The 14,769-nt window shown below is 45.9% G+C and overlaps 1 protein-coding gene across 2 annotated transcripts; it reads right to left on the bottom strand.

The window, feature by feature from the left end:
* Positions 1 to 8,698: 8,698 nt before the first annotated feature.
* On the bottom strand, positions 8,699 to 14,527 carry F2RL1 (F2R like trypsin receptor 1). Of its 2 annotated transcripts, none has more exons than XM_030567424.1 (2): positions 14,220 to 14,527; positions 8,699 to 10,817 (listed from the first exon to the last, which is right to left on the bottom strand). In XM_030567424.1, exons 1-2 carry the CDS (start codon positions 14,278 to 14,280, stop codon positions 9,718 to 9,720), a joined length of 1,161 nt encoding a protein of 386 aa, XP_030423284.1. In that variant the 5' UTR covers positions 14,281 to 14,527; the 3' UTR covers positions 8,699 to 9,717. The 2 variants fall into 2 exon arrangements, with proteins under 2 accessions (XP_030423284.1, XP_030423285.1); XM_030567425.1 differs by lacking the exon at positions 14,220 to 14,527 and adding an exon at positions 13,945 to 14,089.
* Positions 14,528 to 14,769: the final 242 nt, after the last annotated feature.

The following is a 14,769-nucleotide window of genomic DNA, read 5'->3' as shown; positions in this document are numbered from 1 at the left end:
ATGGGAGCTGCAGAGGTGGTGCTTGCAGGAGTGAGCAGTGCATGGAGACACACTGCCTCCTGTGGTAAGAGCCTCCCAGCTGGAGCCTGCACCTGGCACCCCCTCCTGCACCCTAAACCCCTGCCCCAGGTCAGAATCCCCTCTTGCACCCAAACTCCCTCCCACACTCCTCACCCTCTCCTGCACTCCAACACTCTGTCCCAGCCTAGAGCCCCCTCTTGCACCCAAACTCCCTCCCAGAAAGACACTAATGTAACAGCTGTTCTAAGGTAAGAAGTAGGCTGTTCTGAATTAACTTAACTGTATTCTACTGAAATGTAACCATAGAACGGCTTTACGTTAATTAAAAGACAAGTTTAGTATAGCGTTAATAGTCTCGATGCCATAATTGTGATCATTTTGTTTTAAATTAGGAAAAAGACTTGTATACAGGGGCCCCACAAAATCTAATAGCCCCAGTCCTACGCGAGTGTTAATCCACCCCTGTCTGTACATAGGCTTTGTCTCCAGTACAAAATTTTGCTAGCTTAGCTCTGCCAGCTAAGAGTGTGAAAAAAAATCACTTTACCTAGCCAGCATAGTTATGTGAGCAAAACCTAGTGTGGAAAAAACTGCATCTGTCAGCAGAGTTAATTTCATTTGGGGAAGTGGTATAGTTATGGCAGCTGAACTAGTCAGTTTATGCAGCATCTCCAGTAGAAGGCACTGCCAGTATAGCAATATTGCCGTGGTTCCCGATCTTTAACAACCTGTGAACCCCTTTCACTTAAATGTCAAGTCTCACAAACCCCCTCCTAAAAATAAGTATTTCCAGGGATTTTCTCCTTTACCTGAGTATAAATTATAAAATCAGTGATCTTGGAAATATAAAAATTGTTTTTATGACATGCTTATTACACACTATTTATTATTAATTATTATTTATCATTACAGTATTTTTATTATATTATGAAAATGGCAACAATCTTCCAAGATCTCTCTTTCATAACTTATATCACTTTGAATAAGCCTATTATAAGGGTTTGAGCACGGAAATGCTCAGCACCGTGGAACGCCGCTTTTGGGCTCAGGAAACAAGCACTGAGTGGTGGGATCACATCGTCATACCAGCTCTGCAGTGTGGCCACATTTGCAGCATTTGCAGTGGTGTTAGGAGTGGTGCATTATGGGCAGCTATCCCACAGAGCACCTCGTCCCATTTTGGCACCGTGAGTTGTGGGAAGGGGGCAGAGGATGCAGGTCATTCTGCTTCCTGTCCCAACGTCCCGTGATGCATCGCTTCACATCCCAGCAATCCCTGTTTTTCCGTCCATGTTTGGCGCCATCTTGACTCTCTCAACGGTTTCTGTGCAGCGCGATTTCTGTGGGAAATGGAGCCCGAACTGCTGAGGAGTATGCTGACGAGTCTCGCCAGCACATCACGTTTGGCACTTGAGTTATTCCTTAAGATCCAAAGTGATGAGGAGTACGACGATGATTGCAAGTCGCCTGATGCATATGACACTAAATTGCTTCTGGCATTCACGGAAATGCTCAGCACTGTGGAACGCCACTTTTGGGCTCGGGAAACAAGCACTGAGTGGTGGGATCACATCGTCATGGAAGTCTGGGATGACCAGCACTGGCTGCAGAACTTTCGGATGAGAAAAGCCACTTTCATGGGACTGTGTGAGGAGCTCACCCCCACCCTGCGATGCAAGGACACGAGATTGAGAGCTGCCCTGCCAGTGGAGAAACGGGTGGCTATTGCAGTCTGGAAGCTGGCAACTCCAGACAGCTACTGATTGGTCAAGAACCAGTTTGGAGTGAGAAAGTCGACCGTTGGAATCATGTTGATGCAAGTTTGCAGGGCCATTAATCGCATCCTGCTAAGAAGAACCGTGACTCTGGGGAACGTGCAGGACATTGTGGATGGCTTTGCACAAATGGGTTTCCCTAACTGCGGAGGGGCTATAGATGGGACGCATATTCCTATTCTGGCACCACCCCACCTAGCATCCGAATACGTTAATCGGAAGGGGTATTTCTCTATGGTTCTCCAGGCACTTGTGGATCACCATGGGCATTTCAATGACATTAACACAGGCTGGCCTGGAAAGGTGTATGATGCATGCATCTTTCGGAACAGTCGCCTGTTCAGGAAGATGCAGGCAGGGACTTTTTTCCCAGACCAGAAGATCACAGTAGGGGACGTCGAAATGCCCATTGTGATCCTTGGAGACCCCGCTTACCCGTTAATGCCTTGGCTCATGAAACCGTATACAGGAAAGCTTGACAGGAGCAAGGACCGGTTCAACTACAGGCTGAGCCGGTGCCGAATGACTGTGGAGTGTGCTTTTGGCCGTTTAAAGGGGTGCTGGTGATCTCTGTATGGGAAGCTAGACTTGGGAGAAAGCAGCATCCCTGCGGTTATATCTGCGTGCTGTACCCTCCATAATATTTGTGAAGGGAAGGGTGAAAGATTCAGTCAGGCATGGACCTCTGAGGTTCAACGCCTGGAGGCTGAATTTGCACAGCCAGAGAGCAGGGCTACTAGAGAGGCCCAGCACAGGGCTGCAAGGATTAGGGATGCCTTGAGGGAGGAATTTGAGGCTGAAAACCAACAGTAATGTTTGGTGCCTTGCACGGGAGTGAAGTGCAGTGGTTACAATGTTAGTAGGAATCTGTGTTTCCTAAGCTGATTTGCAGTGCCTGTTTCTTTGCTGGACTAAGGTATCTTTGACTTTCTGCAATAATAAAGACTGTTTTCAAAGCCAAGAATTCATTTATTGAAAAGAAAATAACTTTATTGACAGACACACAACATTTTGGGAACTTAAAAGGGCAGGGGGAGGGCGTGGGGAACTGTACAATCACAGGTTTGAATATGTCCTGTCTGGAGTGCTGTGCAATGACTGCTGCACTTCAGGATGTCTATACTGCATGGTGATGGGGGTTAAGTGCAGAGGGTAAGGGTCGTAGTTCTCAGGGCTGGTTGGTGAACATACAGATGTTGGAGGCAGCTGGTGGTGGTAAGAACCTGGATACTGGGGAAGGGGGGTTTGACCTGACATTAGGGCACAAGGGAAAGAGCTTTGGGACAGGAGTTGATCCTGGAAGATATCTCGCTGCTGCGGATCACCAGGGAAGAGCGGGAGGGTCTTCTACAGCAATGCAGATTCCACCTTGGCTCCTGTGCAGTTTGCCTCTGTCTTGCAATGGTCTCGCAGCACAGTGGCGCGGACGCGTTAGCCTGACTGGGACAAGAACCACAGTGGCTCTCCCAATAAACTTGCGCAAGCGCAATGCCCACGCTCTGGCTGAAACGTGTGAAGAGATTACCGAGGCCGATTACCACAACGTGATAGACCACATCAATGCACTATTCAACATCTAGGCATGCATGCATGCAGAACCCTCCCTCCTCTCCCGAAAAATTTCCATCCTGAAAATAAAAGCCACTTACCGGGAACCTGCTCCTCTGTTTGTCCTCCACCAAATACCAGCTGCTGCGACTGGCTACCTTCCTCCTGGCTTGAGAAGAGCTCCTGGCTGCATGCCTCCAGGGACTCCGGGGTGTCTCCCTCCACCCCAGTACCCTCACTCTCAGTTTCCTCCTCTTCCCCCTCCTCTCTCTCCCCCCTGCTCTGAAGTGTCCATCGTGGTCCTCGGATTGGCGGTGGGGTCACCCCCAAGTATCACGTCCAGCTTTTTGTAAAAACAGCAGGTCATGGGGGGAGCGCCGGAGCGACAGTTTCCCTCATGGGCTTTGCAATACGCACTCCACAGCTCCTTCACTTTAACCCTGCACTGCAGTGTGTCCCGGTCATGGCCCCTTTCCAGCACGGCCCTTGATATCTGCCCATAGGTATCGTAATTCCTACGGCTGGAGCGCAGCTGGGACTGCACAGCTTCCTCCCCCCGAACACTGATAAGGTCCAGCAACTCGCCATTGCTCCATGCTGGGGCTCGTTTGGCACGTGGAGGCATGGTCACCTGGAAAGATTCACTGATTGCACTCCACACCTGGCTGAGCAAACAGGAAGGGGATTTTTAAAATTCCCGGGGCATTTAAAGGGCGAGTCACTTGAGGCCAGGGCAGTAGAGTTTGAACTGATGAGCAGAGTGGCTGAACAGGCATTCTGGGATATCTCCGAATACCTCTGGAGGCCAATAACAGTGCTTTTGGTGGCCACACTGGCAGAGCAGTGCTGCAGTCATTATTCCCCAGGCCAAGGTGAAGTACAGCCAGTGCTGTAGCCAAGGAGATACAGCGCTGTATGTGCCTTGCAAGTGTGGACGGTAAGTGAGTTGCAGTGCTATAAAGCCACCACCAGCGCTGCAACTCTCCAGTGTAGCCAAGCCCATAATAGACAAGGCTCTTATGTTTCATCCAGGAGTATCAGATGTGAAACAACATGAAGGTATTTATGAAGCCAACTCAAAGGGTTCCTCCTACACAAGCATTCAGGTCTTGAGAAATCCAGGCAAACAACAGACGTTCCAACAAAGCTTAAACTTGTTCTTCATAATAATTTTAAAAATAATACCAGCTGCCTATTTAATTTAAAAAACAGCAAAAAATATCCACCTCCCTTTCCATTTTTATAAGGAGTTTTGAAATTTAAATCTCCTCAGTGTGATAGATATGCTTGCTTTGATCTGCTTAGCTCCTGGAAGTCCAGGGGCTCTAGGCTGCAGGACCCATGCTGCCCGGGGTCCTAGAGACAGCTCTGTCCACCATTAGGGAATTTTAACATTTCGTGAACCCCAGTTTGGAAACCACTACTATATTCGTATAGCTATGCTTACAAAAACATTGTAGCACAGAATAACCTAAATATAAATGCCTCATGTTTTAAAATCGTTTTCACACATGAAGAAGTTTATGCATCATACCGTTTATTTTGCTAAACTGCCAGTTTCCTCTCAAGCAGTTTCACCCAGCCTTAGCTTTTCCAGGTTTAGTTTCTTAGTCTCCACATCCCCAAATAAAGCCACTCAAGGACCTAGGCAACCTTTTTGATGATTTACACCTACAACCAAAGCAATGATTGGCAATTACAATTGAAGAACAATAAAAACAACAATAAGAACAATGGTAGGGAAGAATTGGTGCGAATTATATTTGTGTGGTAAATTTATACAGCAATACCAATCAAACAGGTATGCCAGAAGAGACTTCCCTGCTCCCCAACAACACTGTCATTTTCCACATTCAAGCCAGCTCCCAAAGGCAACCTCCCACCAGCAAATTTATTGCTGATGGAACCTAGCATAAAGACTGGATTTAACTATTGCCAGGATATAGGCTGACTGCTGCAAGGTAGAGAAAGCAATTTCACAGCTTTCATTTGCCTGGGGACATTATGGCTCATCTCTTCATCACGCCAGTTTTGACTCTCATTTCCTTTCCTGCTCTCCCCTCACTTGGCCACAACTATATGGCCTTCTATCACAGAAGGTTTTTGCATAAGGAAAATTTTAACTTTGGAACTCCCACAGCTGGTGTTTGCTTGAGGAGAGAACCAGTGCGGCAGGCAGGAGGGCGGGGCAAGGTCCGTTTCCGAGCGGCTGCTTATTTGGTCTGTGAGGAAAAAAGGGTGTTTGCTTTCGGTGAGAGAGGGGTGGGGTAGGGGGTCGGAACTTGCAAGGCAGCGTGCTGACACAGTGTCGCCTCCAAAAATCCACTCTCTCCCCCACGCTCAATCACATTCCACTCCACCTCCCCCTTTTGAAAAGCACCGTTGCAGCCACTTGAACGCTGGGATAGCTGCCCATAATGGACCGCTCCCAATGCCATTGCAGATGCTGCAAATGTGGTCACGACAGTGCGCTGGTAGCTGTCAGTGTGGCCAGACTGCAGCGCTTTCCTTACTCAGCTGTATGAAGACAGGTTTAACTCCCAGCTCTGTACAGCTGCAATTGTAGCCATATCCTAAGTCTAGTATGCATGTTATGAGTTGATATGTAACCATTTGTTTCCAATACTTCTACTTGAAGGCACTTTGCTAAATAAAAGACTTGTTTAAAATAAAATCATGTCTAAGGGCTATGTGAGTTAAGCAGAGCGGTGCTCTGAGGTTAAACTGATATGCTAGGGCAGTGTTTCTCAAATGCTGTCTGCTGTGCGTGCATGTGGCCACCAGGGGCTTTTCTTGCAGCTGCAGCCTCCTGGGTTGGGATTGTGTGGGAGGGCAAAGCAGCGGCCCTTCCCCCTGCCTTTTGCTCCTGGATGCTCTGCCTTGGTGTTGGCTGCTGGGGCTGCCAGTAGGGGTTGGGCCCTGCCTCCCTCTAGACACCTGGGACACAATGCTGCAGGGGCAGGCAGTCGGTGAGTTCTCCACTTTTGCAGAGGTGGTGGGGCTCAGGCTTTGGCCTCCCAGACTCCCACAGCCATCCCCTCACCCCCATTTCCCCTAGCCCCCCTCTATCTCTCCTCATTCAGGGCTTGTCATCCCCCCACTTTGAGGCCACCAAAATATGTCATGAGAGCCCCTGTGCTTGGGCATACTTCTTAGGAAGCAGCAGATTGGTGATAGCTGTGTGGCCAGTGTGCTAGGGGTTAGGCACTCCAGAGAAATGCACAGAGGATCTGAGAGTTGGAGTGTGCCTATCACTCACCTATAAAGTGACCATGGGGACTGCGAGGCCTAGAGGGCAGTGCTTGTATTGCCTAGGGCCAGTGGAGTTGGGGAAGATGACCCCCAGTAGGCACAGACAAGGCTTCCTCCCACTAAGCTTAGGGGGTAGTAAGGTGCCTCACAACCCTCGGTACCCCCAGGAAGCATAAGCAGCAGTGCATTCATTAGAGTGGCCCAATTTAATGCACCTTTAAGGATGGGAATTTGCATCTGAAATTCATTCCAGCACACAGCACCATTATGGATGCAGTTCAGGCATCTGACATGAGGTAGGGGTTCACGCAGGGGATGCTCTCCACCCCGGCTAGATTAGCCAAGGCTAACGCTGTAGGGAAGACACACGCAGAAGCCTAACAATGACAGGGAGAGAGATACACATCTAGCCCCTGGCATTGGTGAAAAGGAGGCAATATCCAGAGCCTCTGAAGTGGAGGTGGGTATGAGGAATGAAGTGAAGTAGGAAAGACTTGGGGAAAAGGGTCATAGAATCTCTGGCAATGAAGAGTGAGGGTAGGGTTGCAGGGCTGCCCTGAAATAAGGGAATGGGGTGGTGGTGGTACAGAATGGAGAGAAGCAAGGTCAGTGGCTCTCAAACTTTTTTACTGGTGACCCCTTTCTCACAGCAAGCCTCTGAGTGTAGCCCCCCCCTTATAAATTAAAAACAACTTTTTATATATTTAACACCATTATAAATGCTGGAGGCAAAGCAAGGTTTGGGGTGGAGGTTGACAGCTTGCAACCCTTGAAGGGTCCTGACCCTGTTTGAGAACCCCTGTGCAAGGAAGTTCTGCTGTGTGCAGTGAACTCAGCCAACACAACTAAAGTGTTCAGTGTCATAGCTTACAATATTAACTTTAGTGTCCACTCCATATTTGAGATTAGCTTTCATTATAAGCTCTGTGCAAAAAATGGAATAACTTACTGGAAATTCTCCTTTTCTGTCACAGTTCCTAGTGTAGACACAGCTTTAGAGAGCTCACACTTAACAGTGGCATGAATAATATCCTGCTACTGTTTTAAACTAACATCATTTGAAACACTGTAAGCTACTAGGATTGCAGACCATAGTTGACTTTAAAAAATGAAGTGAGCATATATTGTCGAAGTCCTTGAATTGTGGGGCACATCTCTCTAGGGAGATGCGGAGGAATGTTGGGGTGGGAGGGGCACTGCATGGGTGGGCCAGCCCCCACAGGGAGCAGGGGGAGTGTGCCCCCACAGTGCAACCCCCAGCTGTGGCCCCACCACTGCTCCGCACTCGTCCCTGCCCATATCCCTGTTCCCATGGCCCCTGTCCATGTCCCTTTCTCTCCCCCACCTCCCTGGAGCCAAGGCCCCACTCCTGGCCCCAAGGGGGCAGGGGGATATGAACAAGGGTAAGAGTTGGTGGGGTGCAATGAATCTGAAAAGTTTGGGCACTACTGTTGTAGAACAACACTCAACAAAACAAAACAAAATAGAATTTGTTTTGTTTTTGATACAGGGTTTCTCCACTGATGCCCGTAAGGCTAGGCAGCTGGTTTGCTAAGACCACTTCCTATCATGCTGAACAGAAGGGTTTCTTTGTGCTCCCCTTTTGTCCATATCCAGTAGTTGTTCCATATATAGACTAAACTCCTTCAGGCATCTTTTGTTCTGTTTGTACAGTGGTTAGCAGCATGAGATCCTGGGTCCACCATTATATTGCAGTAGCACTTAAGAGCCCTAAACAGGCAGTACTTCATAGATTTTTTCAGGCACTCAGGGAGCAGTTATGAATTTAAATTTAATCCTCACGCCAAGGCATCAAGTGAACATAAGCTCACTTTTACTCTGAAAAGCTGGTGGGTGATGCTACGTAGCATCCATAATGGATTAAGTCTAATGAATGCAAAACTAAAAATAAATAAAAATACTGTAGTTCATTAACCAAATTTAACTAAAAGGTAAATTAGAAATGTTTGTGCACACCAAGTTGTTTGCCAGCTGTTCTGAATTACTACTTTGTCTGGCTATTCCTTGTGTCTGGCTGTTCCTCTCATCTACATATATGCCTCCCATCAAGAAAGTTTGCACTAATGAATTGTAGCATTAGGCAAATGTACTTAGTTTTTAATACTGCAGTCAGATGTGAGAAACTCTACATTTGTACTTAAGAAAAAAAACAACAAAAAACCATTTTTTAACCTAAAATCTGGTAATGCAAATCAGATCACTGACATATGAAAGTGTTAAACAGAAACAGAAAGAATGACTTCCAAACATAGTAAGTTATAAAAAGTGACTTAATTTACATTATATATCTTAATACAAATGTGGTAGTATGTAAAAGTGAAACAGCTACATGACAATTCTACAAATACAGCATATTATGCCCCATTAAGATCACATATTGGCCAAAATCATAGAAAACAGTTTGCCTCAGCATATATTCCTATCAAATAACAAGTTAGTTTACCTCAGTGCTAACCGATACCAGTGAGATAGCAAACTGACTAGGTTATAATTTTGTTAGGCTTTCCTAGTTTCAGTATTTGCAATAGCAGGAAAATCTAATCGACAATATAGATTCTACTAAGCATAAGAAACTGACCTCCTGTGGTTTAAGAGAGTGCTCTTACTTACTCAAATTACTTTAATTGATCTTAGTGGAGTTATGTACAAAGGGACAGGGCCCTAAAGAAACAAGATACTTAAATTGTTTGTTTCTAGTATACAAAAATAGTATATAAAACAAAAGTACAATAACCAAGACATAAAAATAAAGCATCCTTCACTACACTGAGTTAAATGCAGAAGTGATTAAAATAAAGGCACCATCCAACATTCCATAGGTATTAAAGCATTACAGAAGTTCTCTGCCATTTAGAGAATAAATACTGTTTTTTCAAACAGTATCTGAAACTCAGGATGGTGCTGCTTTTTCCATGCCATTCAATATTCCCATGTGGAATTCACAGAGGTAAACAGTTGCCAGTTTTGAAATTAAAGTCTCAGTGTGGTTTAATTCAGATGCTTGCTTCATATGCACTTGTAAAAATAAGAGATTCACGTTATACACAATAGGCTCACTGCTATATTAATAAATGTTCATTTTTTCATTACAAGTGAAGATTTAGTAAGTTGTCTTAGTTGTGTTTGAACTAGAAGAATAAGAGTTGGATTTCTTAGGGTATCTACTTGATGAAAGAGAAACTTGCATCCTCTTCGCAGTTCGCACACTTCGGCAAAGGAAAGCATTTTTAAGGTTGTCTCTGAAGTCTTTTGAAACAAAATAATAGATGAATGGATCAATGCCACTGTTCAGAGTGGAAAGACACAATGCTGTTATATATGAGGCATACACGTGACTTTGGCCATAGTCCCTGATCAGAGAATAGTGCACTACAAGTAGAATATTACTAGGTATAAAACAGATAAGATATATGGATAGTACTGCAATAATGAGCTTGACTGCTCTTTTCCGTTTCTTTCCAATGTTTACATCTGTAATGGAGGCATTCAAAGTCTTAATCATTAGTATGTAGGCAACAGCTGTGAGAACAGCTGGGAATAAGAAGACTCCAATTGCTAGAGAAAGGAAATAATTAAACATGTCACAAGCCAATACATCCTGGGGCAACACATCGTGACAAGTAGTAATATTAAGATCTGAAATATACGCAGTTTGATCAACAAGGTACAATGGAATGGTGCTCAGGAAAATCAGTATCCATATTGCAACTGAAACTGCTAGTGCCAGTTCAGACTTCTTTCTTGAGTGTAGTATGGGGTTCACTATGACCCAGTACCTTTGGACACTGAGACATGTCATAAAAAGAATGGAGCAGTACATATTTCCATAAAAAAATCCAACGAGTACTTTGCAAAGTCCTTCACCATAGATCCAGTTGTTGCCATTTATATGGTATGCAATCTTCAGAGGGAACCAGAAGACAAACAGAAGATCTGCTAGTGCCAGGTTAGCCATATAAATCACAGCTGGATGTTTCTTCTTGGTTCTGAAGAAAAAGACCCATAGAGCCATGGCATTGCTTGGTAAACCAATAAGAAACACAGTGATGTAGACTACAGGGAGGAAAACTGTAGTCAGTTTTCCAGTAAGGATTTTTGTAGCAAAGTCATCCACGGTATATGATTTTACAGAGGCACTTTTATTTTCAACGTTTTGGCCAATAAAACTTCTTCCCTTTGTACGGTTGGATTGACTTTCCACTAAAGAGGAAGAAAGAGACAGATTAGTACAATGTCGTTAAATAGATAGTCCAATCCATTCTAAACTATGAAGGGCATTAACAGAAAATAAAGTTAGCAACAATGCTTGAATCCAGTCAGATTGTCCTTAGTTTTCTCTCTCTCTTCTTTTAGCTTATTACCCTACAACGATGCAATTCCTTTATTACACCATGTATAAATGTTAAATTATTCAATGTCCATGCACAAATTCTCGTTTTTTTTTGGTGGAGGGTTAGGTATTAGTAAATATTACTAATATCTAACCCTTTCAAGCCTACTTGAGTACGTAGCTGAATCAAAGTAAACAAAGCTTGAGCCATCTATGTTAGGAAAAATAAAAAACATAGCTACATCAACAGTTTTCCCCATATAGACAAGCCCCTAATTGCAGTCAGTCTTCAGAGCAAGACATGAAAGAAAACATGAATGTTAGTATTTGTAATACTGCTGGAAGATGGTCAAGCAGTAAGGGTGCTGCTAGCCTGAGACAGGGGAAACCTGGGTTCAATTCCCTACTCCATCACAAACTTCTTGTGTGAGTTACTTCCTCTCTCTATGCTTCAGTTCCCAATCTGTAAATACTTCCCAAGAGTGTTGTGAGGAGAACTACAATGAAGGGGGACTATATAAATACTTTAGTTAGAAACACAAATGTGACTACACCATTGCAAATCTCAGTTTACACAGGTGCAGCTTACCTAACACCACTGAACCATCCATATGAAAGTAAACTGCATTGCTGAAAGCCCTGCAGCATGTCTACAGTGTAACTCTACCAGTATGCTTCCTTCATTTATACTGAAGCATTGTCTACACTAGGGAAGAGTTTGCTGATAAAGCTTATATTGGTTAGAACTCCTTTGCTGGTATAGCTTATGCCATTTCCCTGAACAAAATAAGCTAACTGAATCTACAGTAAGGCATTTGCTAGTATAGCTGTCAGCTAGGGGTGTAAAGAGAATCATACCCATTAATGTCAACTGACATTAGTTACAGCAAGTTTTACTGGTGCAATTATTTTGGCTAAAAAAGTCATTCGTTAACTGAAGTAGTTGTACTGATAAGTTACACTGGTATAAGTGTTAATACCAGTACAGTTTGTTGCTTACCCCCGTATGGTACTGATAACTAACTGCATTCACAGAAATGAGGTTGTTCTGATTACACTGTAGGTATACTTAAGCAGTACTATTTTTTTTTTTACGGTTAGACAAGTCCCAAGTTACTTGACAATGTACATTTTAGAGTCAATTGTACCATAGTTCAGCAGTTTTCAAACAGTGCAAGGTGCATAGCTGTCAAGTCTGTCAATCAGTAACCAGTTGTACATTATAATTGGAATTTTATAATGCATCCATGTCCAGAGCTTTAAAAAACTGCTACCATAACAGAAAGTAGAAAAGTGTTCATGTTTCTCATGTCAGTTTTCTACATTAATTTAAACAACTCCCCCATATTCATTGGTTGGATTGGAAAATATCTATTTTAGAAGTATGCACCCAACACTAGTATACATCAGTGCTAACAGTATACATCAGTGCTAACCATGTATGTGGTAAAGATTCAATAGCGAATGGATGAGATACAGATTTATATTATAGGAGATACAGCATTTAAAAAGATCCTCTATAAAAACAAAAAGCTAATGTTTTAGCAATTTGTTACTTTTACTCATACAAGTTAATAATCAAATATTCCACATTCTATATTCAACATTCATTTAATGCAGAAACACAGAACCCAAATGTTAACTATCAAAGAAAATTAAAAAGTAATAGTAAAGGTCAGGGGAATAGTCATCAGTAGGTTCAGAGTAGCTCTGTAGTTCTGAGGCCATTCAGCTTCCAGACAGAAACGCATTTGCTTAACAAAGTAGTTGTCACACTGGGATAGGATATTAGTTGTATTTTCTACATACTGCACTATGCCTTTTGTATCTTAACTTTTCATAAAAATTGAGACTATCCCTCCTCCAAAAGACACACCAGATTTTCGCTGTGTAAAGTATTGAAGCATGCAAATGAAAATAGTGAAACAAACTGTTTTTAAACCAGTTAAATTCTGGCCATTACTAAAATAAAAAATAGCAAAATGAAAGGCTCTGCTTACAAGAGACCTAACTTTCTGATGTCAGTCATGTCAGAGACTCAACCTCAAGATTTTTTAATCTGTTCCATTGATTTATAACTGAGAATCTAATTAAGTTAAAAGGGAATCTGATCCAATTTATGATAAACCATTTAACTTTCAAAAGGCACAGTGAGTCCACACCAAGTTTAAGTTGGCTAAAGTTCATTTCAGAAATGATGTGTGAATGGGGAAGGGACATTTAGAAAAAATAGTTGATAACAATTGTGCATTATCCATGACTGATAGAGTTGGCCCATCCCTTGCCAGTGCTGTTGATTAATAGCTCCTCCTAGATCCCCAAATGCTGTGGAATCGGTGACCAGAAGTGCTTGGCTTCCACCCCCTTCCCTCCAAATAAAAAACACAAGTCTGTTTTGCAATACTTTCTCTTACACGTTAAATTGCCACAGGGGCCCAGGTGGCCCTTACCTGTAGATAAGATAACTGCAGTGGGTGGTGACGAGAGGTCTCGATTTTATAGGACAGTCCTAATAGTTGGGGCTTTTTTTCATATGAGCTGCTATTACCCCCACCCCCACCCCGGTTTTTCACCCGGTCTAGTCACCCTACCCACAAAAGCCACTCAAGCTACAGCTAGGGCAAAATGTAGCAGCTTGTTTGCATAGCGCATTATGTCCCAGTTTCAAACACCGCACTGCTTCCTCTTTGCAGCTAAGTGCGATGTAAGGCGTTAATATTGATCTTCAAGGGACTTGGCTTTAGATTGTGAGCAACCTGGGGCAGAGCTCGGCCCTTCTCTGCCCAGAAAGCACTTAATGGAGGAACCAGCCCCCGCCGCCCTTGAGGGCCGGCTTCCCTGCCCCCCCCCGAACAGCCCTGCGCAAGCGAATCACACCGAACGTTTGACTGTCAGGGCCGCCGACCCCCGGGCAAGGGGCGTGACCCGTGGCCGCAGCGGGGCGAGCCGCGCGCTTGGAACCGCACCCGGGTGCTGCTAACGCCTGGGGACGGCTACTTGGGGGGAGAGTCCCTGTGAGCGCCTCAGATCCCCGCGCCCGCTGCTCCCGGCCGGGGGTCTCGGCTGCGTGTCCCGGCTGAGTCACCCCAGCTCCGGGCGGGGGAAGGGGAATCTGGACCGATGGGGCCGAATTCCAGCTCCTCCCACCCTGCGCGGGGGTGGCGGGGCCAAGACACCAGCAGCCCGGTCGCAGCGCTGCGCCCCCGCCCCCATGGCGGCGCGGCCCCGCTCCGCGCTGGCGGGGACGAGTCTCCCGGCCGCTCTCTTCTTACCTGGGGCGGCCACAAGCGCCGCGCACAGGAGCAGCAGCTGCAGCCAGCGGCGCCCCCGCATCTCTGGCCGGGACGGGCTGCGCTCGGCGGGACTCGGGCTGCGGCACGGACACTCCTCACGGCGAGGCGCTACCAGCCGCAACTGCTCGAGCTCCTCCCGCCGCCACTTTCGCTGATACCTGCGGGGGGCGGGGCGGGGCTGAGCTGCCGTCAGGCAGGTGCCTCGGCCCCGCCCCCTCGAGGGCGGACGTTGGGTTTCGAACGCCGCGGGGGCACGTGACGTGAGTGAGTGAGTCACCGGCGGCGTGGAACTGGGTGCGGGCGGCTCGGGCCGGTTGTCTACGGGCCAAGGAGCGCGGGCGGGGGCTGCTCTGGGTCCCGTCTCGCGAGGCACGTCCCTGGCGCGGTGCGCAGGGCCCCGCCGAGTCCCCGGAGCTGGGGCGGCTCGTTTTTGCGGCACTGGCGCTGCGTCAGGCCCAGCCGCCGCCAGGCGGAGCAGTAGCAGGTGCTTCGGCGCGGCTGGCACCGTTGCTTGGTGTCACGTCTACAC

Source organism: Gopherus evgoodei, chromosome 6 (assembly GCF_007399415.2).
Source record: "Gopherus evgoodei ecotype Sinaloan lineage chromosome 6, rGopEvg1_v1.p, whole genome shotgun sequence".
In the NCBI taxonomy this organism is placed as follows: domain Eukaryota; kingdom Metazoa; phylum Chordata; order Testudines; family Testudinidae; genus Gopherus; species Gopherus evgoodei.
This window is presented reverse-complemented; position numbering and strand designations above follow the sequence as displayed.